This window comes from Lepidochelys kempii, chromosome 4, assembly GCF_965140285.1.
Source record: "Lepidochelys kempii isolate rLepKem1 chromosome 4, rLepKem1.hap1, whole genome shotgun sequence".
NCBI classification, from domain to species: Eukaryota; Metazoa; Chordata; order Testudines; family Cheloniidae; genus Lepidochelys; species Lepidochelys kempii.
The window spans coordinates 61,504,895-61,530,853 of NC_136383.1; the positions used below are offsets into that span (position 1 = coordinate 61,504,895).

At 41.8% G+C, this 25,959-nt stretch overlaps 1 protein-coding gene and 1 long non-coding RNA gene across 5 annotated transcripts in view; one reads left to right on the plus strand and one right to left on the minus strand.

Moving 5' to 3' along the window:
• Positions 1-25,959, minus strand: part of LOC140910482 (uncharacterized) — a 126,197-nt gene that overhangs the window by 72,796 nt on the left and 27,442 nt on the right. The gene's annotated exons all lie outside the window — the stretch shown is intronic.
• Positions 1-25,959, plus strand: part of GLRB (glycine receptor beta) — a 77,183-nt gene that overhangs the window by 42,925 nt on the left and 8,299 nt on the right. For 2 of the 4 annotated variants that reach the window (XM_073341455.2, XM_073341456.2), the window contains exons 8-9: positions 2,015-2,167; positions 10,768-11,060. In XM_073341455.2, the coding sequence (XP_073197556.1) occupies positions 2,015-2,167; positions 10,768-11,060 (446 nt within the window). Of the gene's footprint in view, positions 1-2,014; positions 2,168-10,767; positions 11,061-15,294; positions 15,898-16,570; positions 17,247-25,959 lie in introns of those variants that run through there. The other 2 variants (XR_012158604.2, XM_073341458.2) reach the window with 2 other exon arrangements.

Consider the following 25,959-nt stretch of genomic DNA (forward strand, 5'->3'; position numbering starts at 1 on the left):
TATTTTGAAGGCATATGGTGGGAGAGCATCTCATTGCAATACCAAATTACAACCAATCTCATGCACTGTGCAAGGGCACCTCATTAATGTACAAACTGGATTTCAAAGCTATGGTTTATGCTGGAAATGCTTGACAACTGCAAACATAGTCCCTGACTTTGTTCACCCATTTATGTCAATGGGTGTTTGTAACATTTGCATCAGTAGAAGTAGGATTGGATCCATATGTTCTGTACTTGTCCAAGCAAAAGAAAATCTGGGGATTACATTTGTATGATAATCATTGCCTGTACTAAAATAAAAGTCCCTGCATTTCTTTTTCTTTGTGTGCAAGACAGAAATTTCTCATGAAAGTGCAAAATGGATACCCTTATGATAAATGGTGATGGCAAAGAATATTATACTCTGCTTATTGAAAGATGATACAAGGCCATTAGCCAGAGTCAGAATGAATTTGACCTAACACAAACAGCTGAACACATAAAAGTCATAAATTAATGTGGAAAATAATTAAGAATTTGAAAATATCTGGAAACCATTCACCAACTGCATAGGAAGAATTCCTCAGACTAAAGATCATAAAAGGGGAGAAGAAGAATTAAGAGCATATGGATGTCTTCTACCTACAAAATAATAAGGAAAACTCTTTTTTTTCTGTTTTTGTTTGTACTTGGCTTTGTGATTATTATATATTCAAACAACTTCTAACTGTAAACTGTGTGTGTGTGTGTGGTGAACAATTTATTAATGTAACAACATAAAAAGGAACGTATTTCCCTTTTTGCTATTTAAGCTCTATATTTAAGATTTACTTGCTTTTCACCAAATTTAGCTACTAACTGGAATAGACTAAAAGCCATGGGAAAAGTCTTGCCCTGAGATGATGATAGTGAAGTTTATGGAGTTGTTTTTATACGATCAAATCCGGTGAACATAAGACAATGTCAGTAGAGTTACATGAATTTAAATATGAGCATAATTTGGCTACTGTTTTTACCACCATATTCCTTGATCCCTTTGTTCTCTATCAGCAAATATAGGGGGGCTGTGGAGTTCATTTTTACTCTTTGCTCCAGTCACTTTTCCAGGTAGTCCAGAAGTATGTTTGTGTGATGAAGTTCCATATTTAAATAAGCCTGAGCCTGTATGCCTAGTTTTTCCCAATTTTAAATTTAGAGGATTTTCTTTTAAAATTTTGTACCAACATGAAAAATTATCTTTATCAACTTTCATTATCATGGCAATTTTTATTAAGCCCTGCTTTAGGTCTCTACTTTTTGAATTTTTTTCTAATCTGAACAAGACTTCATAGCTGTACACCTTATTTTAATAAGTGTTTCCTTCTTTTTCACAAAATTGATACCAGCTGGGATTTTCACATGAGCCTAAAGGAGATAAGTGCTCTGCTCCCATTTGGCAAAATTCTGCTTTTAGAGACAGTGCATCTTTGAGAACAGAATTTTGCCAGTGTGAGTTGGGAAGCCTAATTCTTTTTGGATTGAAAACCCTAGTCTCTGTCCATGCATTCCACTTCCTTGGAATACAGAAGAATCCCCCCAGGTCCTCTTTTCTCCCTTTGGTTTTGCTTGTCCCTATTTGGCTTCCTGAATATGACCTTTCATATGCCTGTGGGAACACCCACTAGCAATGACAAAAGAAGATATTACTCTACTTTTCTTGTGTGGAAAGACTTGTAAATCTAGAGATTGATTTAGCAGCAGGCACTGTGATTTTCTCTGTTTTCTGACGCCAGGCCAGTCATGAGCTACAGCTCTCTTTTCATTCAGGTTTTGTGAGCTCTCATATGTGCTTCAAACGTGTTTTCAGATGAACTATTTGGTTTTGGGAAAAACAATTTATTTTAAGCCTAATTCACTGAGAGCCTTACTGAAATCATGGGCAGAATCCCCACTGATTTCAACAGGGCAGGATTCTGAGTAATGCTAAGGCATTCAAATCTGAAAAGTTTGGCCTGTAAAACATTTAGAACATTAATGTGTTTATTTCTTTAAAGGTTATTACACTTGTGTAGAAGTAATCTTCACTTTAAGAAGACAAGTTGGATTTTACATGATGGGTGTTTATGCTCCTACACTGCTAATTGTTGTTCTGTCGTGGCTGTCATTTTGGATCAATCCTGATGCAAGTGCTGCAAGAGTGCCACTGGGTAACCGACATTTACACCTACTGTGAGAACGCACTTAGCACCACTTTACCCTTTTCAGTTGCTTTGATAGCAAAAGATGGGATATTGAAAGCAACTACATCCCATTGCATGGTCTTCATTTTCACTGAAACCTTCCCATTTCTAGCCTCTATAAAACACATCTCTTCATCCAGGCTTTTGCGTAATGCCATATCTAGTGTTTAGGCACAGTTTTCCTATGTCTGCCTTCTAATGTGGTTTTGAGGCAAGGAGGTTGTAATGTGTCTCCTTTCCATACCTAGAAAAGTTCTCGCTTTTATATTATACACGTATAGCGTGCACCACAGATACGGTGGTGATAGACACCTTATAGAAACTTGAATATATAAATTCATATATAATAAATAAATAAATAATGGCTAATCAAGATGATTATTAAGGTGTAGAATACCTACCTACTGCAGCAGTTGTTTGAAGATTAAATAGCAGTAATGTTCTGACGAGGATTAATGGCTACCATTACCAGACTGGCTTCTGTCTCATCAGGGCCTTGATTTATCAAAGTACTTTAACCATGTGCTCATCCTGTTCAGCAAAACACATAATAATTTACGTTAAGGTTTCCTATGGGCTGAAGTCAGGCTTAGAAGAGGTATTACTAGTCTTTGGGAGTGCTGCTGCTTCTGGTGAAGTCAATGACAGAAGTCACATTGATTTGAATGGGAACAAGATCAGATTCTTCATTTGCTACCAAGCAGTAGGGGCATAGAGTTAATTAAGAAAAAACAAACTTGACTAATTGGATTGTATGTGATACTCTAATAGATGTTAAATGAAAATAAAATCTACATTAAATATAATAAATATATTTAAAATTTGTCTTTTTCAAAGGCGTATTTTAGCATATCCATCACATGCATATGCTTTCTCCTTTCTTTTTTACTTGTCCTTTAAAAACATAAATAGCTATTTGTTTATGAAATATAGTTTATTTTAGTTTGATAGCACATGGAGTATACCCTGTTCTAACTTTATAGTGTTTACAACTTTACAAGGATCATGAATATAAAGTGCAACAGAGACAAATAATGTTTAGATGGAAGAATTTTTATGAAGTAGTATAGGGAAAATATATATTTTTGTGAAATAAAAAAATCTCTTGCAAACAAGTATTTTTCATATAGTCATTTCCAATACGATTAAAACCTGAATTTTTATATATCAACTTTTTATGCATTAATAATACAACTTTTAAAAGTAATATAGTAGAAAGGTTTAATTAATTCAACATTCAATTTATAAGAAGCATGTTGCAGATTGTACAGTATTTGAGGATTATGTATATATACAAACTTCAGAGTATTTCTTGGTCTCAGTAAATGAATATATGTGTCTGGTTTTTTTTCAAATGTAATACAGCAGCATAATTATGTGGCATTTGGTGTGATCCTAAAAGGAAGCAATGGATTGTACATAATTTGCCTACTCCTTGCTCAGGAGGTTGGAGTGAGTGTTATTAAGGGAGGGTTGGGACTTAAGTCCCCACAAATTACAGGCATTGTGTTTTGCAATATGGCATCAGGACAAACCTAACTTTATAGCAGCATCCTGAAGTTTTGACTTTTTATAATCTAATGAGATAAAACTTCTGAGTGAAGTGGACTTGAGAGTATAATCCATATTGAAACAAATCCCAAGTCAAAAAATACAAATATGCTTGTAAAATTATACTAATGTTTTTCCTTTGTACGAGGAAAATTGTATTGCATATGCAGTGTTGAGAGAGATCAGAGACAACTAAATCCAACAAAGCAGCAGTAATCGGTTTTGTCAACTCCCTGTGTCTTGACTGATCATATGTCACATTGGTACAACCTTTCGAGAAGCAATTTCTCCAGACCTTAAAAGATTGCTTCTAGAATAGCTAGCTATAGAGAGCCACAAGAGGGGAGAGTGGCTACTGTCAATTCAGTCCCAAGGAGTTGGTTAAAGAAATAAATGTAATTGTGCCTAAATTCCATGGGTGGGATTTTCAGTAGCGTTTGAGTGACTTAGGAGCACAAGAGCCATTGAAAGTCAGTGGGCAAAAGCTGTTTGTTATGTTCATTAATTAATCTAGAGAATTGACATGTGTTAGTGTGGGGAATATGTCTGTGTCCAGTTATGAATTCCAGTTGGTTTTATGAACTCTATTTGTACTTGTAGCGGTCATTATGAATTAGATCAGGGGTTCTCAACCTTTTTCTTTCTGAGCCCTCCCCCCCACCTAACATGTTATAAAAAAACTCCACGGCCCACCTGTGCCTCAACAACTAGTTTTCTGCATAGAAAAGCCGGGGGGTAGCAAGCAGTGCAATTGCCTGGGGCCCCCAGGAAGATAACTTGTCAGGTCCAACTTCAGTTGTCCAACTTCAGTCCCAGGTGGAAGGGCTCAGGGCCCTGGGCTTCAGCCCCGCAGACTTCACGTGACTAGACTAGAAGAGCTGTGTTTTTTCTTTAGCTGACCAAAGGGGCGCAGACTATTGATAAAAAGTGGGCTTCTGCAAGTCAAGGGGAGACTTTTCATCACCAAGAGCACATGACTCAACAGGAGGGTGTGGAAAAAAATGGCTGTCTCTGCCTCCTCTAAAGATTTGGATCAAATCATAGATTCATAGATATTTAGGTCAGAAGGGACCATTATGATCATCTAGTCTGACCTCCTGCACAATGCAGGCCACAGAATTTCACCCACCACTCCTAAAAGAGACCTCACACCTATATCTGTGCTATTGAAGTCCTCAAATTGTAGTTTGAAGACCTCAAGGAGCAGAGAATCCTCCAGCAAGTGACCCGTGCCCCATGCTACAGAGGAAGGCGAAAAACCTCCAGGGCCTTCCAATCTGCCCTGGAGGAAAATTCCTTCCCGACCCCAAATATGGCGATCAGCTAAACCCTGAGCATATGGGCAAGATTCATCAGCCAGATACTACAGAAAATTCTTTCCCGGGTAACTTAGATCTTACCCCATCTAAAAACCCATCACAGGCCATTGGGCCTATTTACCATGAATATTTAATTACCAAAACCATGTTATCCCATCATACCATCTCCTCCATAAACTTATCGAGTTTAATCTTAAAGCAAGATAGATCTTTTGCCCCCACTACTTCCCTCGGAAGGCTATTCCAAAACTTCACTCCTCTGATGGTTAGAAACCTTCGTCTAATCCAGTGAGTCCCAAAAAAGGGTGAGATTAGATTAAGTTTGATTGCATTCGAGAGTTTGATGTTTTCCATAGATCTCAATTCTCTTATACTTTCTAAGAGTAAAGTCTGTTTTAAGAAATTACTTTGCTAAACTGAGTGCCTTACTTTACTAGTATTTGGTGCCCAGTGGGCACTAGGGAAATCAGAGCTTCGCCAGCCAGATCTGTTCTTGGGGGAGAATGGGTCTAAACAACTGGGGGCTCAGGAGGGCTATGGCACTGGTTCCTGGGCCTAGGCAGCCAGGGTTCAGGGTCCCACTGTCCAAGAGGGGTGTCACACATGGGGTCTGCAGCTGGGGAGAGCATTTGAGAGACAGAGCTTGAAACAGTGCCTAATCACTACTCAGACCTGGAGGGTTAGCAGCACATGGGATTCAGTAGGTGGATCTCAGCACAACCTGCTGGTATCCATCAAACGAGCGGGACTGGACAAATTTGCAGATGACATATGGTTATTTATGTTAGTTAAAACTAAAGAAGACTGAAGAATTGCAGAGGAATCTAATAAAGGTCCATAAATTGGCAGTACAGTGGCAGATGAAATTTTATTGACAAATGTCAGGTAATACACATTAAAAGGAAGAATTTGAACTTCTCATATGCCTGGATTCTAAATTAACTCTAACTATTCAGGAGAGAGACCTGGGTGTTACTGTGTGTGATATTTCCTCTGCAGCAGTTGTAAAATAAAGAGAAAAAAGTTAGGATGTGTAGAGAATAAGAGAGAAAATAATGATGAAACTATTTTAATGTCAATACACAAATCAGTGATATGCCTCTCTATGAATTCTGCTAGTTCTGGTAACCCTATCTCATATAAAATTTAACAGAAATACAAAGACAGGCCACAAATAATTAGAAACATGCAAAGACTTCCATTTGAAGAGAGAATGTGACAAGATTAGGTATGTTAATTTACAGAGATGAGTAAGGAGACATGATAGAAGTCTATAAAATAATCAGTGTCACAAGGAAGGCAAATCAGGTGCTTCTGTGTCCCTTTTCTCATAATAGAAGTATAAAGAGGAAACCAGTGGTTTTTAAAGGCAGTATGTTTAAAACAGATGACAAGAAATACTGTTTTATATAACATATAATTAACCTGTGGAACTCATTGTCAGAAAATAACATTGAGGCTGAGAAGCTAGAAGGATTCAAAAAGGGATTATTGGCTACATCCCAGTCCAGCAAAATACATGCTTAAGTGCTCTGCTGCATTAGGACCCCAATGGAAACACCCATAGTTACCTCAGATAGGAATTTCAAAAATAAGAGCTATAAACCGTCATTCTTAGGGCCATAAGCCAACCACTAGCTGACGGGGTTAAAAAGAAACTTCTCTGAACTGGTTATTCCATTACTGTCCACCAAGGGGTGTTTTACACATCCCTCTAAAGCAGAAGTGGGATATGTGGACAACATGTCACATCCAGTATGGCAATTCTTATGTACTTGTGTTTCCTCAAACCCAGCTTTTGTTCTTAATTACTGCCTACGTTTGTCGTACAGTGCACAGACCCCAGACACTGCACACTGAGCAAAGGAACTATCATTTGCTATATGAGCATGTAGCGGGGTGAGCACCCCGCTCCAGAGAGAAAGGGGTTAAAACCAGCTCTGGGAAAGGGCTGCCCCGAAGAGCCAATCCGGGCCCGGTAGGGCTGGTATAAAGAGGGCGGTGAGCTAGGAGGCAGGCAGTCTCATTCCAGCCTTGGAGTTGGAAGATCCAGGCTGCCTGGGAGCACAGGGTACCTTCAACAGAGCAGTGCTGGGGAAGAGGCAGGCGCTGGGGAGCTCAGGCCTGGCGACCTAACAGGCTGAGGCCTGACAGGAAGACCTAAGGAGGTACTGGGGCTGCAGGGAGAGGCAGCAGGTCCAACCCCCTAGCCAATGATACGTGGCCATTGCAGACTGCAGTTTTCCCCTGAGTAAAGGGGCTAGATGAGGACTGGCAGTGGGTAACTGAGGGGAGGTGGGCCCAGAGGAGTGGGGTTCCCTGTGTGAGGGGCAGCACCCCAAGGTAAGGGGCACTGTAGTCCAGCAGGTACATGGGGCCTATATGTGGCGGAGATAAAGGGACTGCAGAGGGGTGAGACACCAGCCCATAGAGGGCGCTCCAGGGCTGAGAGAGCTAATTCCTGGACAACCAGCAGGAGGTGCTGTGCTGGTGAGTCAGCACTCTGCTACAGAGCAACACACAGAAATCAGGGAAGGAAGGGGAAATATTACTACTTGTCCTACTGGGCACCTCTCCCATGAAATTAAGAGGAGCCAGGTTTAGACTAGCTGCGTGGTTGAACAAGGGCTGTTTCAAAAAGAAAAAAATCCTTCTGTTGCATGGAGGAAACTACTAAGGTTCCCCTGCAAACTCCTCACTTGTCAAACAATAAAGATGCAACAGGGATTAGTTGGGAGAAGAGGAAGTTAAAGAGGGAATCCAAGTAACAGGTTACATATGGACGGGGGGTTTCAAGTAAATCCAGGTATAAAAGAATCCCACACTGCTAGAAGGAGTCATGAGAGAAGTCAGGGTTAGGAGTTCCATGTAACTGGGAAAGGAACATTATGGTAGCAGGGGTGTCTGTATGTGCATGTGTGCACAGAGTAGGGGAATCCCCATAAAGGGAAATCAGGATGTGAGGCTTAGGAATTGAAATGTAACCTTAAACCTGTGAAATGCAAAGGTTGGTACTGCTCTTGGCAATGAGCAGTCCTGCTCCATATTCCTGGCTAAACCCTTTTTGTCACCAACCTGGGTCCCTAGGAGAGGGAAGAGGAACAGGTACATTCCCAACCCAGGCCAAGCACTTTTCTACTTCAACAAAATTGTGGAGGGGCTCTGAGTGCTCCATGGGAATTGAATATTGTTGTTTATATTTCAACTTTTGAGTTTCTTTTTTTTTCTCCCCAACTGTATTCCAGCATTTTGCTTTGGGCCAGTTTAGATAAGCACCTAATACAGCAGCACTCAGAGGTGCAACTTACCAAACTGTTGTCAGGTTCTCTAAGACATGTCAATGTTGATTTTGCAGCGAATGTTTATTTAATAGAATATTTCTTCTTCCTCCACCTGATTATATTCTTTCCTTGAAATCTGATAAAACATTCTTTCCTTTCTTTTGCTCTGAGACTGAACTTTTTACCCCAGGTTTCCAGACAAATGGAAACTAGCAGAAAGTCACTGTGGCCTCAGCTGCCCTATTGAACAAAGTGATGAAAGCTCTGCTGTAATCTTTTCAGTCAGTAGAATTTACAAGTTAGTTTTCCAACTTTAAGCCCAAGATCATAAGCTCCAAGATCTTACGTACTTCTGGGCAGTGACTGTAAAGAGCTGAGTGTTTTCAGCACCTATCACATAATACTAACAAAAATAGCTTATTAGTCCAGTAAACATATTTAAAGATAGTAAAAATAATTACATATTACAAAGAATATCCAGTTACAAAGAGATGTTTACTAGCCCATATTGGTAGTCTGTTTGGCTACTAGTTAGGTGATTCAGGTTCAGAATAGGTGTTGATTTTCAGGGCTGTTGAATGAAAGTGGAGAGGTGTATTAAGCATTTTCTATAGCATGAGCAGCAAATAGGACATAGAGCTTTATTAACTCTAACATTGCATTTACATTTCCACTCCCCACTGTTAAAAATGGGGAGTGAATCTCTAATGAGATCATCACAGATAAGTGGTTCATAATGACATTGTGAAAGGCAAGGAAAAAAGGGGGATTTCTTGTATGTGCTCAAATGCTTCAGATATGAAACAGGGAAAACCATCTGGTCCAAGCACAGGGATTTTCTGCTTTCACTCTTGGTCCATTGATATCAGTCTGATATCTCATTAGGGCAGGAAATAAATGTATTACAACCAATGGAAAGCTGGAATTACAAGCTTTAGAATGATGTAGGATATTATCTCTTTCTCGACAGTATATTGAAAGATTTTGACTTTGAAATCATATCACTTTGATTATTATCATTCCCCCCATCTTTGTTTTAGTAGCTAATATCTGACAAGCTGCCAGTGTTAGATTAATGCCTTATACTAAATAAAATCTGGGATTCTAAGGTGATGGGAGACAAATGTCTAATTATAGCAGTTCTGAATATACTGGCCACTACAATCTCACCAAAATCTAAGCAAAATAAACAACGAGGGAATGGTGTGATAAAGTCTGATATTTTGTGCCCTGCTCAGCTTAAAATTACTTTGATGGAGCAGTACAAATATTATAAGGACCATTAACATTTTCCAAGCATAAGTGGATAAGGATCAGAAAAAAAAATCCCTGCATGAATTAATATTTTGGTGTGTATATTGGATAACATATGTCATCAACTTAGATGATAATATGGGGCTGACTTGACGCCTCTGCTTAAGGCCAGATTTTGAAGTTATTTACATACATCCAGCATCACTTACTTCATTGAGGTTGCACAGGTGCAACTGAGGGAAGAATTTTACCAATAGAGATCATAGAACCAAAATGGCAATTCTAACTTGGGGAAGAGGGTGTAAGTATGCCTAATTTGACAACCATTTAGATAGTCAGCCTTTTCGACACATAAGTGTCTGTAAATATCCCATCGGCATATGACTGAACTGCTTCATTGAGATGATCTCCACATTTTGTCACCAGTGAGATGTATCCCTGCGGGTTGCTGAGCTTTAAGAACCTTCTAGGAAAGTGGTGCTCATTGGGACCATACAAAGGCCCCCTCTGAGCACCAGTCATTTGAAGCTGAAGTTATAAGACACCATGCATTCCCTAGCCACTTTATTTCCTTCCTTTGCACAGCTAATTGTGGACAGGTTTTCTTTTTGATTTTTAGCCCAAAACCTCATTTTAACTTGTACTCTAGACATGTTACACTGATACAGACCATTTTAAGTATTTTCCATGCTGTCTAGATTCCTGGGACACCTCTGGCTTAATTCTGGGCCATCATGTTAGAGCTAAAGGATATGGAGGAAAAGACAAGGTTTTAACAGTGTATTTCATGCCCTTCCATCTTCCTGGAGTTAGATACACATACTCAAATGACTCTGTGTGTGTAACCATAAGTAATTTAGCATCTCTGTGTCTATCTACCTCTCCAGGCATTCAAGGTTTATTAATATTAATAAAATCCTGTCTAGATTATTAAGCCATTAGTTAACTGAAGGCATGTGTATCATGTATATTCAGCAGATAGTTATTTCTTGCAAAATACACCTGCTACATCATGAAGTTCCATTCACTCATAAGAAATGTCATCCATTAGAATCTAGCAGTATAGCTGTTTTGGGGACATTGGAAGAGCGCTCCAGCAGGGAAGAGGCTAAGAAGACTGCACAGTTTTCATTACTTTAATATATTGCTTTATTGTTTCTAGGTATCTTCTCAGTGCTCAGCTTGGCATCTGAATGTATGACTCTTGCTGCTGAACTCCCCAAAGTGTCTTATGTGAAGGCCTTAGATGTCTGGCTGATCGTTTGTCTTCTTTTTGGGTTTGCTTCACTGGTTGAGTATGCAGTGGTTCAGGTAATGCTGAACAATCCAAAGAGAATTGAAGCTGAGAAAGCAAAAATTGCCAAGGCGGAGCAAGCAGAAGGGAAAGGAGGCAATGTAGCCAAAAAGAACACGGTAAATGGTACAGGGACCCCCGTGCACATCAGCACTTTACAGGTAAGAGCTATGATATTTGATTCTCAGTCATAGTTGTTTAAGAAATATTTTTCATAGTTTTAATCTTAAAAATGGGATTAGAAATAGCCAAAACGTATTATTCTTGGTGCACGATGGTGATTAATGGGCAACATTCTGAACAGTCTACCACAAATGACTTACGTTCAGATGTTCCCAGTGAAAAAACCTGAAGCACGTTTTTTTAACACCCTAATAAGATGCCTGCTGCTGTGCTTCAAGTAAATCAAGTGACAAGCAACTTTATGATGATCTTGCACTTCTAATAGCAGCTGTGACATTATAACTGGGTTTAATTCAGTCAGGGCTTCCAGTAAGCATTTATTAAGAGCATACTCAAATAGCAACAGTCTCATTGCTTTGCTTGAAATGGCCACAGCTGTACTGCATTATACATACAGAATTTCTAATCCCAGGGACCCAGAAGTCCTGGCATTTATAAATAAGGGAGATCTCTGTTTGTTTGCCTGTTAAACTGTCCCCCTCCTTTTCTTGTGCTGTTAGAGCTGATGGAGAAATCTGTTAGTTCTCATTATATGGTTATGCATACTGTCCCATGCCAAAGTTTCTATACTGATGCTGACTTTATATGGCAATAACACCATTCTTGTTCAGAGAGATGTGGACTCCACAGGCCAACCCCCACCTGTCCTAGATGATATTTAACTTGATACCTATTCCACAGGAGGAAATATAGAGCTATACCAGGCACGAATTTGGCTCATGGTTTTCAATGACTCAACAATTTAAATGCCCAAAAATACGGCTATTAGGCCAGATCCAGGGTCCTGCTAAGGACACTTTGAGTCTGACAACAAATTACCTTAAAAAGCTGCCCTAAGAAGGAATGGGAGGATTCACCCAGTATGGGGGGGATCCTGGGTTGATGAAAAGCTGACATACACCAACTCCTACTAGTCCACCAGCATTGGGAACATCCTGGGGTTGGTCTATGGTATACTCCACCAATTCCCAATGGCAGTATAGTCTCTAGGAAATCATTCTGGCTGGCATAAATTAAACCAACCCTGTGGCTGCTTTAACTTGTGCAAGGAGCCAATTTGGATCCCCAGTCCTCCCTTGATTGGGGGGAGGGGTAAAGGTGGCATAGCAACATCTTTGCTTCCCCACTCTCTGGTGCACTGAGCATGAACAGCTGGGAAGTTTGCCCCTGCCCTTTGTGTTTAGCAATTTGATGAGTACCAAATTCAGTAGTTTCCTACAATAGAATAGTGTAGATACAACATTCCAGCAGAACAGCATGGAATCTATTGATTACTTTTGTCAAAATTGATTACTTTTGTGCAGCTTAATCAAGGTTAAGATTTTAAAATGACTACGATGTTGTTAGCTAAAACACATCTATCTATGTGATCCTCTATCCAAATCATGTATTCCTCTGATTGCATATTCCCTACCCGCTGCATGAGGTCCTTTTAATTGTCTTAACCACACTGTGTAAGAACATTAGGTGTTTCTCTGTCATCATGTCTTTCATCTGTGCTATACAATAGTAGTGTTCTGCAAAGCTTTCCTAAAAGATGACATATCACTATAGATTTTAAGAGCCAGATCTAGGTAAGGCATTGTGCATAGACAGTCAACAGAAATCTCTCTCTCTCACACACACACACACACACACACACACACACACGCATAGACAGTCAACAGAAATCTCTCTCTCTCACACACACACGCATAGACAGTCAACAGAAATCACACACGCATAGACACAGAGAGGAGGGGCAGAAGTGGGATGAAGGATTATACTCAAGTCTTGATTTCTCTCCCCAGAAACTGCAGGGGCCTGCTCTGTGGGTCATCCATTACAGGAGCCTGGGAACGGCACTCCAAGATGGAGACTGTTTGGCCTGCACAGTTTTGTGTGTTCCCCCAAGCTATCAGGGACCCTTATATGTGAACACCTTTTTCTCCTGGTGGGAATAATGTTTGCTGGATAGGGAGAGCTGTGCTTACGGCTTTTGTTAGCCAGAATATAGGTACAAATGAAACACTGTTTTTGCTGAGAAATTTTGGAAGCATTAATGTAGTGGGACAGAATTTGGCTCCGTAATAGGGTTGTCTCCTTAAATGATAGTGGGGTTTGGGTACAGCTGATTCTCTGTTCCAAGGTGCAGCCTCTTTAAGAACAGGTGTTCTGAGACTGGTAGTTCCTGGAAAGATCACCAGACTGAACTGGGATTAGGGACTCAGGAAAGCTGTGGAGATCCTGCATCAAGTGGGGAAGGAATGTTTTGAGCATGGAAAAGCCAAAGATTTGTGACAGTTTAATAATCCAGCTTTCAAGAGGGCGATCTACTGAAAAACCAAGAAGTAAAACTAAGACAGAATGACTGCAGTGCCACATCAGAGAGCAGCATTGTTCAGGATCTTTAGCAGTCCCTAAATTTAGTAAGACAGAAAGCAGTTTGATGGGCCAAGGTGAAGAGACAGGCCCAGATTCAAAAAATCACTAGTGTATCGTACATCATTCAGTGGATCACAGCAAAATGAAAGACACCATAAAACAGAAGTGGACATGGGATGCATTTCTCAAATATCTACAGAACCTCAGCTGGTGTAAACTAGAATAGCTCCACCGACTTCATTGGGACAATTCATATGCTTAAAACTAAGCATTTGCTGGAGAGGGCCAAAGTGTTCCATATCCTCAACTTTTCGGCTTTAATTCCTTTTGAGCTTGACACACTTTTTTGCTTATTTCAGGGCTGAGGGAAGGAAGTCAAAACGTTCAAAGTTGGGTGCCTAAAGTTAAGCACCTGAATCCATATTTAGGCATCTACATAAGTAGTCTGATTGGTAGAGGTGCTGAGCAGGGTTGCATGCTCAGCACTTCTGCAATAAACCTACTTAGTTAGGTGTCCAACTATGGGCTTAGGTGCCTAAATTTTGGCACCCAAGTTTGGAAATTAAAAGTATGCCTGACTAAAACTCCATATCTGAACTGCCTGACATTTTGGAGAGCTCTGAAATCCAAATCTACATTTCACAGCTGGTTTTTATTAATACGAAGGGCTAAAAAGGAGCTCAGAAGTAGATCCAAATTATACATTTTGGGCCTATCTCTAGTACAGATTACAGAAACCATGGTGTGGAGATACTTAATGGTGAACAAAAGGAGTCATGAAGGCCAATGACCAAGAGAGGAAAACATTAAGAAGCATAAAGAAGGCAAGGGAGAAATGATCTTTTAAAAGAGAGAGAGAATTTGAGACAAAAAAAAAATAGGAATGCTGTTTCAAGTGGCAGGAACTTCAAAAGGAGGCTTTCAGACCAACAGTGGGAATAGGACTGCGTGTGAGACAAAAGTGGAGATTGGCCCTAAATGTCTTGGGAGGGGTAAGCAGACAATGGATTGATGAGGTAAGCTGCAGTCAAACCCACAGAGCTTTCAGAATAATTAAAGCTATGTGGAACTTAATCCTACAATGAATGAAGAGGAGCAAGGGGAGGTGCTTGAGGATGGTGATGCTGCTTTCCTCGTAAGAGAGAGGGCAGCAGATTTCTGAACACACTACAGTCCTGGAGACATAGACTTGTAATGGTTAAGGCAAGAAGGACTATAGGTATACCTGAAGATTTCACCAAAGGTGGAGTTGAGACAGTGGGTGGAGGAGGAGAGCTATAAACCTCAAGGGTAGTGCCAAGACTGAAGACTACAGAGGCAAAAGAAGCTGAGTGGTGGAAAGGGAGAGAGATAATTAATTGCAAATGCACCTCTTGTCCAAACAGAACTCCTTATTTTTTTACAATTTCCTTAAAGAGACTAAAACCAATTCACAAGTCAAGAAAGGCAGAGAGGAATCATCATTAAAGATGACAAATGATACTGTTTAGTTAAGTATTAGAAGAATTGGTCTAAGGCCCTGTCTACACTGGCAAGTTTGTGTGCAGTAAAGCAGCTTTGATCACTGTAATTCCCAAGGTGTACTAAGTTGCTTGGCAGTGTGTGTGCAGAAACTGTGCAGATGCAGTGCTCTAAAAAAACCACCTTGATGAGAGGTATAGAGCTTTCTGCGCCGTGGCTACAGCGCTGCGATGCCAGTGTAGACACCGAGGTGATTACAGTGCTGCAATTGGCCTCCGAAAGGTGTCCCACAATGCCTGTTCTCACCTTTCTGGCCATCGGTTTGAACTCTACTGCCCTGCCCTCAAGTGACCAACCGTCAGTCCCACCCCATTCATTCCTTCGCAGATTTGAAAGTCCCTTTCCTGTTTGCTCGGCAATGTGTGCAATGGTCTCAGCGCATCTTTCCAGGTGGCCATGCCTGCTCCACGCACCAGACGATCCCCCGTTTGGAGCAATGCTGAACTGCTGGACCTCATTGGCATTGGGGGAGAGGAGGCAATGCAGTCACAGCTGCGCTCCAGCCATCGGAATTATACCTATGGTCAGATTTCTAGATGCATGATCGAAAAGAGCCATGACCGGGACACATTGCAGTGCAGGGTCAAAGTGAAGGAGCTGCAGAACGCCTACCACAAGGCACGGGAGGCAAACCGTTGCTTGGGTGCTGCGCCCACAAGCTGCTGGTTCGAGTATCGCATTCAGCTCTTTGTAGGTGGTGACCCCACCTCCATTGCGAAGTCCCTGTGGATATTTTGTTGGCTCACGTGCCAGTCCAGAGTGGACTGAGCCAGGAGGAGGCAATCTTGGATGAAGATGGGGAGCCAGAGGCAGAGGATGACTCGGAGGCCAGAGATGCATGCAGTCAGGATCTCTTTTCTACCCCGGAGGAGCCTAGCCAGTCACAGCAGTTGGATCTTGGTGAAGCGCAAACAGGAGAGGAGGCCCCTGGTAAGTGGATCTGATTTTGGGAATTGCTGAAGAGAGTTGTTGGGGACAGGAGGGTTGCAGAAAGCAGGCTTGTCTCCCACCTCATGCTTAGTTTGAGCAGCACGAGTTGAGAGGCATGTGAAGCCCTCACTTTGCAGGAATCTCCCTCAGAGATCTCCAGGAAACTCTCATGGAGATATTGGGCAATCCACTGCTGCAGGTTCCTTGGCAGAGCTTATTTGTTTCTTGCCCCATTAACGGTAACTTTCCTCCACCACTGTGCTGTCGGGGAGCTGAGGGACCATTACTGCACACAGGCTAGCTGCATAGGGGCCAGGGCGGAAGCCATAGGCTTGGAGAAGACCCTCCCTTGATTCCCTGCTCACCCTCAGCAGCAAGATATCTTCCATTATGATCACCTCCTGTGGAAAGTGTGGGGCCAGGAATGATTATCAGGCCCACCCTACAGTGCTGGCTTTCCCCAAAAGCCATGTGCCCAGTGTACAGCAGAGTCTGGGAACAGTGATTTACCCTGCCCCTGCAGCTACTCACCATTTTGGGGGTCTTGTGGCTTATGTGTGCTTGCCTGGGGTCAGCCACTTAGTGACAGGTGTGTGAGTACTGGCTGTGTTTTAAAGCACTGAAATAGTGTTGTCCGTGTTGTTTCTTTAAAATGTTGGATTTAAATTCACAGAGATGACCTTGGGAGCACAGCCTCCCTCTTTGTTATCAGTGGCAGAACAGTTGTGAAGAATTAGGAAGCATCCAAGAAGAACTAAGGAGGACTTTATACATGAGGTTATGATGAACTGTGCTGCCAAGAAAAAGGAATTGAAGGAGGGGCGGGATAGCGAGAAGAGGGAAAGAAAGGAGAACGCAGCACACCGAAAAGAAGCTACGGAGCGGCTGTTAACAGTTATGGAGCACCAAGCGGACATGCCCCAGGCGATACTAGCTCTTCAAACCAAGCAGCTTTGCGCCTGCCCTCCCCTGCAGCCACTGTCGCAAAACTCTTTCCCATGCACACCCCCCACACTGCCAACACACTCTTATCAACCTCCTGGCTCCACTCTCTACCCGCAGCATTCCACTCCTCCCAGTCCAGCAGTGTGGACTCTCTCTACCCACTGCATTCAACACCCATCCCTCTGCAGTTTGGCCCTGATGAAGTACAGCACCCACTGCATCATACTCCAAAGAATAAGGTTGGGTATGATCCCTGGACATACACAAATCTATAGCTGTCCTGGGACCCCTCCTCCTCTTGAGTCCCTTCCATTTCCCCATCCCCCTCCCTACTGATGATTTTTTTTGTTTGACTCTCTCCTCTGGTTGTTGTCTTTCAATAAAAGAAGTGTGTTTGTTTGAAATCAATCTTTATTCTATTAATTGAAAGCAAAAAGAGCACTGCAAAGCACCATACAATTATGTTAAGGCCCCTTCTTGTATCATGTGCACCAATCACCTCCTAGAACTACAAGTACTGCAATCCTGACCATAGCAACAAATTCGTGGCTTTCAGCTTCACATTACTGCCTCAAACCATCCCTGATCCTTATGGCCATGTGCTGTGCCCCTCTAATAGCCATGGTCTCTGGCTGTTCAAACTCAGCTTCCAGGCACTGGGCTTCTGCGGTCCAGCCCTGAGTGAAGATTTCACCCTTCCCTTCGCAAATATTATGGAGCATACAGCATGCAACAATAAGCGTAGGAATATCGTCATCAGCCATGTCCAGCTTCCTATACAGGCATCGCCAGCGGGCTTTTAAACGGCCAAATACACACTCCACAGTCATTCTGCACTTGCTCAGCCTATTGTTGAACTGCTCCTTGCTGCTGTCAAGTTGCCCTGTATATGGCTTCATGAGCCACGGTATTAAGGGGATCCTACCACGATCACAGTGGGCATTTCAGCTTCCCCTATGGTGATCTTCGGGTCTGGGAAGAAAGTCCCTGCTTGCAGCTTCTTGAACAGACCAGTGTTCCGAAAGATGTTTGCGGCATGCACCTTTCCAGACCAGCCTGCGTTAATGTCTGTGAAATGCCCATGGTGATCCACAAGCACCTGAAGAACCATTGAGAAATACCTCTTGCGATTAATGTACTCGGTGGCTAGGTGGTCTGGTGCCAGAATTGGAATGTGCATGCCATCTATTGTCCCTCCGCAGTTAGGGAAGCCCATCTGTGCAAAGCCACCCACAATCTCACGTATGTTGCCCAGAGTCACGGTCTTTCGGAGCAGGATGCGATTAATGGCCCTGCACACTTCCATCAACATGACTCAAACAGTTGACTTTCCCATTCCGAACTGGTTAGTGACCAATCGGTAGCAGTCGGGAATAGCCAGCTTTCACAGTGTAATTGCCACACACTTCTCCAGTGACAGGGCAGCTCTCGTTGTCTCGTGTCCTTGTGCCGCAGTCCCATGAATGTGGCCTTCCTCATGTGAAAGTTCTGCAGCCACTCCTCGTCATACCAGACATGCATCACAATGTGATTCCACCACTCAGTGCTTGTTTCCCGAGCCCAAAACGGCGTTCCTCTGTGGTTAGCACCTCCGTGAATGACACAAGCATTCTCCTGTCATAGCTAGTATGCGTGGCAAGATCAATGTCACACTTCTCTTGCCTTTGTACTTTAAGGAATAACTCCACTGCCACTTGTGATGTGTTGGTCAGTGCAAGCAGCATTTTGGTCAACAGCTTGGGATCCATTCCTGCAGCAAGAAAGAGGCAGGGCAGGCCACGTAGTACACAACCCGTTGAAAGATGGTGCCAAATGCAGACGGAAGCACAGGGATTGCTGGAATGCGAAGCAATGCATCATGGGGCATTGGGACAGGACCCAGGATGTCCTGCGACCCCTTCCGCCTTCCCACAAGTCTTAGCGGCAAAAGAGAAAGGTGCTCTGTGGGATAGCTGCCTAGAGTGTACTGCTCCGAATAGTGCCGCAAGAGTGAACATGCTATTGCGCAGGCAGCTGTCAGTGTGAACACACAACAGTGTTTTTCCTTGGGTGCTCTCTGAGTGGTGCTGTAACTGCCGGCACTGTAACTTTGCAAGTGTAGACATGTCCTAATTTGCCATTGTAAACTGAGGTGAGAAATAGCTTTACTTCACTTAAAATCATCTGTGTAGAAAGTTTCAGCACTCAATACCTTGAGATGAGGATTGGAAATGTACAGCTTTGTACAGATCTCTGCAACACTACTTTAACAATGCAGGCAGGATCCTTTACTACAGTGGTCTCCAACCTTTTTACACCCAAGATCACTTTTTGAATCTAAGGGAAACCCAGGATCTACTCCACCCTTTCCCAAAGCCCCTGCCCCTTCCCCAAAGCCCCGCCCCACTCATCCCCCCTACCCCCGTCCGTCGCTTGCTCTCCCCCACCCTCATTCACTTTCACCAGGCTGGGGCAGGAGGTTGGGGTTTGGGAGGGGGTGCGGGCTCTGGGCTAGAGCTGAGGGGTTCATAGTGTGGGAGAGGGCTCTGGGATGAGCCTAGGCATGGAGTTGGGGTGCAGGAGGGGGGTGCAGGGTGCGAGCTCTGGGAGGGAGTTTGGGTACAGGAGGGGGCTCCGGGCTGGGGCAGAGTGTTGGGGTGAGCTTAGGGATGGGGGTTGGAGTGCGGCCTCCCACTGGGCAGCACTTACCTCTGGTGGCTCCTGGTCAATGGCGGGCGCAGCGAGGCTAAGGCGGTTTCCCTGCCTACCCTGACCCACACCACTCCCAGAAGGGGGCAATGTGCCCATGGGAGGGACAAGGAGCATGTGGCTCCACACACTGCCCCTCTCTCAGAGGGAGACCCCTGCCCCCAAGGCCGCAGGGCTGCGCTGGCCACTTTCGGGAGCGACATGGGGCTGGGGTAGGGATCCTGTCTTAGCGGCAGGCACACTGTGCTGCCTGAGATCACGATTGACTGGGAAATCCTCTAGGAGCAACCAGTCGATCACAATCGACCGATTGGTGACCACTGCTTTATTATAATCACTCTGGCAACAAATTACCCTCTGACTCCCTCTAGTGCTTCATTAGCGTTATCAGCATCTTTAATAAAGGTCTTGGGCTCCGATCATTATCTTGAATGCAAAAAAGCACATTAGTAGGAAAAATGTGCTGAAATTACACCCAAAAGTAAACATCCAGAGTGCACCCAAACCATTCTTCTTAGTATGGCAGATATACTGCCCGAATGGGGCTTAGTCTAGCAACAGGTGTTATTCTTATTTATTTATTTATTCATTCATTCAATTTATAATCAATGAAACAGAATCTATCCTGTGTTCTGGGAACCTGTGACATTATTAAAGGTACAGATAAAAACAGTAACTTCCCCTCATCCCCAAACTAGAAAATAACCAACCAGAGATTAAAATCAAACGCAAACAATACCCAGGCTCACCCAGAAATGCCAGTCCTTATCACTCCTCTCAGTCCCAATCTGTATAAAATGGTGGCCTTTGCAGCATGTTCTAAAGGTTAAGATTGATGCTATTTAGGACTGAGAGTGGGGAATGAAAGTAAATTCCAAAGTCAAGAAAGCCCCTCCCTGGTAGAAACTCCCTCTTTTAAACCGATGAGAGCCTAGCTTGAGTTTTTCTGTTGATTGCACCTGTGACAGTATGATAGAGGGATCATATATGGCGTGTCCCAAGAAATTGTCTCAATTTCTGAGCCAGAGGAAGATGGAGAAAAGCCTTTCTCTTCAAATCTGCACTCAGAACAGCAGGGGTTTCAATAACAGCCTCAGATTGTGAACTCTAGAAACAAAAAGTGGGTACACATCCATGGCTGAGAGGACAGATAGAATTATTGCTGGATTTCCAGATGTTCCTACCAGCATCATCTTCCCCGGACTACATTTCAGATAGCTAAACGTCCTCTCTACCCAAACCCTGGATGAGGTGTTCAGCAGCACTGACTGAATTGGATGAGAAGGAGAAATAGAGCTGGGTGTCATCAGTCTATTGCAATCCTCACAGCCTCTTTACTAACCCTCCCAACTGCCATAGAGTCATAGAGTTTAAGACCAGAAGGGCCCATTAGATCATCTCATCTGATCTCCTATTTATCCATATACATACTGAATGAAAGGAAACAAGATGGAACTCTGCAGAATTACCAATGAAAGAATTGTTAGTAAAGAAAACCAATTGCCCCAGATTATCTTCTAGAATCTCTGAGAGTTAAGACTGAAACATGTAAAGGGAAGTGCTGTCTTAGTCTGCTAGGGTTTACAGATATGTTAACAAGGCCTCATGATCAGTGCTATCAAAAGGCATCTGGTAGATCTAACAAAATCACCATCTCTGTGTGAGAGAAAACAAAAGAAGAGTCAGTTGTTGTTATAGCTTTTGCTAGTGCAGAAAGCTCTAAAGCATATCAATCTATGCATCAAGAGCCACCTTTACCCACATTTTCTCTCACTGGTTCTAAGCATGGAGAAAATTTTGATAATCTCTGATGAAGCTTTGTGGTCACTTTTTTTTTTTTTTTTTTTTAGCAAAATCTGACTTTTTAATGGGAACCACCATGGGAGTTTGATTTTTTTTTTCCACTGCAGAGTAACGTCATATAGTGAGAAAAACAGGGAAAAGGAGAACTGTTTGCAAGATGAGTCATCTTTTCTTTGCTACCACTGGTGGTGTGATTGCAGAGAGAGATTATGTTGTTAACTCTGGAAAATCCTCCTGGATTTGAAAAGTCACATTTTCATCATGCCCATTTATAGAAGTCATCCCACACATGTGTGCTGATGACTGAACTGGACATTTGCTAAAAGAATAATGACTTTGGCAGATGATGAATGGCTCCCTTAAGGTACTGATAACACTCCCAATTCAGTCAGTCTTAAGGAGAAATAGGCATATTTCTTGCTAATCTTCTCAGAGCATTGCTAACATGTTTCTGGGCTTTGGCGTCTGATGCATATTATGTTCATCTATGCTGATTTATAACATATATGATTATTCCTTTGATCTTACTAAAGTGCTTTTTCCTTCACCTGTGTGCAAGAGATTTTTCTTGCAGATTCATTATGTGCACAGTTTTGACCTTGACAGCTAAACCGCTGTTTATTTATGTGAAAGCAATGTTAAATACCTTTTACCTGTTGCTGACTTCAAGACAAGCAGACCATGGGCACCTTGGATTTTGTTGGTTTGTGTCTTTTGTGGCTAAGCATTACTTTTGACGCTATTGCTCTGCCATAAAGATGGTTTAGGGACAGGTGTTGAGAATTTACAGAAGAGATGGTACTTAAGTATCATACCAATTTCCTTGATAAAACGCAAAAAAACTTAGTCAAACTGCCCTAAAAACATATAGGTAGAATACATTCAAGATAATGAACCTAGGAACTCTATCACATTGTGTATTAGCATCAGGTTTGACTGCTAAGGGCAAGACTCAATGGATCAGTAAGAGATAAAGCACAAGATGAAGTACCAGCTGGTCTGTTATAGACCACCAAATCGTACTGCAGCACAGGATGACTGGCTCCTTAAGCACCTAGCTATAGTGTGTAAAGAGGAACAACTCTGTTATCAGGAGGAACTTAAATCTAAGAACATATGCTGGAAGTCTCACGTTGCCAGTACTAAAACATCCTTGGAATTTCTAGAAATTATGGATGACAATTTTACTAACTCAGAAATTATTGCAACCTTTATGTGGGAGATTCGATTACCACACCTCATCTTGACAAATAAAAAGGAATTGATCACAGAACTAAAAGTTAATGGTTGCTTAGGTAAAAGTGATCATGACTTGATTACATTTGTTATGTGCAAACAGAATAAATTTATTGTTATTTAATGTTTATTTTATCATAGCACACAGGAGCCCATACATTGGACTAAGACCCCCATTATGCTAGGTGCTGTACAAACTGCTTTAAAAGGACCAGTTTCACAAAACTCAAAACAATTATAAGACATATGTGTTGGGAGACAAAATATATATGATAATTGGTTACTGTTTAAGCACATTTTACTAGATACTCCAGAATCCATATTCCTGCAATCAAAAAAGGTTATATTGGTTTTAAAAAAAACTAGGGGGGAAATGAAAGCAGCAATAATAATTAAAAACATATGGAAAAAAGAGGAAATTGATAGCAATAAATATAAATTAGAAGCTAAAAATTATAGAAAATTGATAAGAGAAGCAAAAGGACACAAGGAGAAAACTATGATCAACAGTTAAGAATAATATGGCCTTTGAGTGCGTCAAGAATTACACAAAGTAAAACTATTTCCCCATGCTTATTCCCCCCCCCCCCGTACTGTTACTCTCACCTTCTTGTCAACTGTTGGAAATGGGCCATCCTGATTATCACTACAAAAGGTTTTTTTCTCCTTCTGATAATAGCTCACTTTAATTGATCACTCTCATTATAGTGTGTATGGCAATACCCATTTTTTCATGTTCTCTGTATGTATAAATATATCTTCCTACTGTATTTTCCACTGCATGCATCCGATGAGGTGGGTTTTAGCCCACATAAGCTTATGCTCAAATAAATTTGTTAGTCTCTAAGGTGCCACAAGTACTCCTTGTTCTTTTTGCTGATATAGACTAACATGGCTACCACTCTGAAAAGAATAAAAGGGACCATAAAAATGGTATGGGACAATTACTAGAGGGAAATGGTAAAATTGTCAACGAAAAGACAGAAGTGTTCAATAATTATTTTTGTTTTGTATTTGGGGAAAAGACAGATGAGATATTCATATCATATGATGATGATTAAATACTTTCTATTCCAACAATTGCTAAGGAAGTTGTTAAATAGAACCTTCTAAAACTAGATACTGCTAAATCGGCAGGTTTTGATCACAGGAGCTTTAAAAGAGCAGTTTAAGGAGCTATCTGCACTGTTAGTGGTTTTTGTTTGTTTGTTTTTTTATAATGTCTTAAAAAACTAGGTAAGTTCCTGGAGCCTGGAGGAAAGTTAATATTGCACCTATATTTAAAAGGTGAACAAGATATCTCAAGTAATTATAGGCTTGTCAGCCTAACATCAATCCAAGCAAAATAATGGAACAGCTAATACAGAACTTGATTAATAAAGAATTAAAAGAGGGTAGTATATTCAATGCCAATCAACATGGGTTTATGGAAAATAGATCTTGTCAACCTATCTTGATATTTTTTTTTTATGAAATTGCAAGTTTAGTTGATAAAGGTAATAGTGTTGAGTTAATATAGTTATACTTCTGTAAGGCATTTGACTTGGTACCAGATGACATTGATTAAAAAACTAGAAATATATTGAATCAAAATGGCACAAATTAAATTGATTAGAAACTTGTTAATTGATGGGTCTCAAAAACTAATTGTAAATGGAGAATCATCTTTGAGCATGTCTTTTTCTAGTGAGCTCCTTCAGGGAATGTTTTTTGGCCCTATGCTGTTTAATATTTTTATCTATGACCTGGAAGAAAATACAAAATCACTACTGATAAAGTTTGAAGATGACACACAGATTGAAGGGAAACAGTGATTCTGAAAAAGATTTGGGGATCATGGTGGATAATCAGCCGAACAAGAATCCCTAGTTTGAAACTGTGAGCTAAAAGAGCTCAAGCAATCCATGGATGTATCAATAGGGGAATATCAATTAGGAGGGTTATATCAACTCTGTATTCAGCACCGGTGACTGCTACTGAAATACTGTGTCCCATTCTGGTGTCCACAGCTTAAGAAGGATGTTAAAAATTTGGAGAGGGTTCAGATGAGCCACGAAAATGATTGAAGGATTGGAAAAAAATCCCTATAATGAAAGACTCAAAGAGCTGAATTTATTAAGCTTATAAAGAGAAAGGTTAAGAGGTGAATTTGATCACAGTCTATAAGTTCTTACATGGGGATAGTAGAGGGCTCTTCAATGTAGAAGACAAAAGATCTAGAAGACAGGATCCACTGGCTAATAATAAGGCAAGATTTGTAGCAATAAGGTAAATTAATCATTGAAACAATTTACTGAGGTTTGTGGTGGAGTTTCCACCACTGGAGATTTTTAATTCAAGATTAATTTTTTTTTCTAAAAGATGCTCTAGTTCAACCAATGCTCTTGGACTTCAAGCTGGGATTAATTCAAGGATGTCTTTTATGGTCTGTGTTGTGCAGGAGGTCAGACTGGATGGTTAAAATGGTCCCTTTTGGCCTTAACATCTAAAAAGTTCCGCACTATCATGCAAATGTAGGTCCTATATGTAATGTTTCAAGCTATTGCTACTCCAGACCTAGGATTGAGCAAATTATAAAATAGCTATTATAAAATTGTTTCCACAGTCAAGTTATATTGTTTTGCCTGGTTATGACAAGACAATGTGCACAAGGAATGGAGAGTGGAGGGTCTTTTAAAACATTTTAATGTCTTTAAGAGCCTTCTGTGTAACTGTCCAAAAATCAATCTGCATGCTAGTTGACTTTCCAAAGAAAGCTGCCAGCGGCTTTTGATAGGTTTACAGGAATATTATGTTGCTAGCAATAGAAAAGCAGGTGAGCTACATTTAACATGGATAATTTCACATTCCTACCAGAAATTATAGACAAACTAGAGGGAATATAGAGAAGAGCAACTAACTTATTTGGAAGCTGGAGAGACTGATATATGAAGAAAGATTAAAAGCTTGCCTAAGCAGTGACTAAATGAGAAAATGGGAACAGTCTACACATAAATGTGCAAATGCCATGAAGGGAAAGGAATAACTGATGGTATTACAACAGGGGTCTTAAACACACGGCCTGCCATAGGTGCCGACTCCACCGGCAGCCAAGCTCCCCTCCCCCCGCCTCCCCCAGTGCGCTGCATTCCCACTCCTCTACCTACCTCCCAGCACTTCCCGCCGCCAAACAGCTGTTTGGCAGCACTTATGACTTTCCAGGAGGGAGAGGGGAGGAGCGGGGATGTGGCATGCTAAGGGGAGGAGGCAGAGAAGAGGAGGGGCCGGGGTGGGGATTTGGGGAAAGGGTTGGAATAGGGGCAGGGAGGGGGTGGAGTTGGGGCACAGACTTTGGGGAAGAGGTTGGAATGGGGGCAGGGAAGGTGTGGGAAGAGGTAGGGCAAGGGTGGG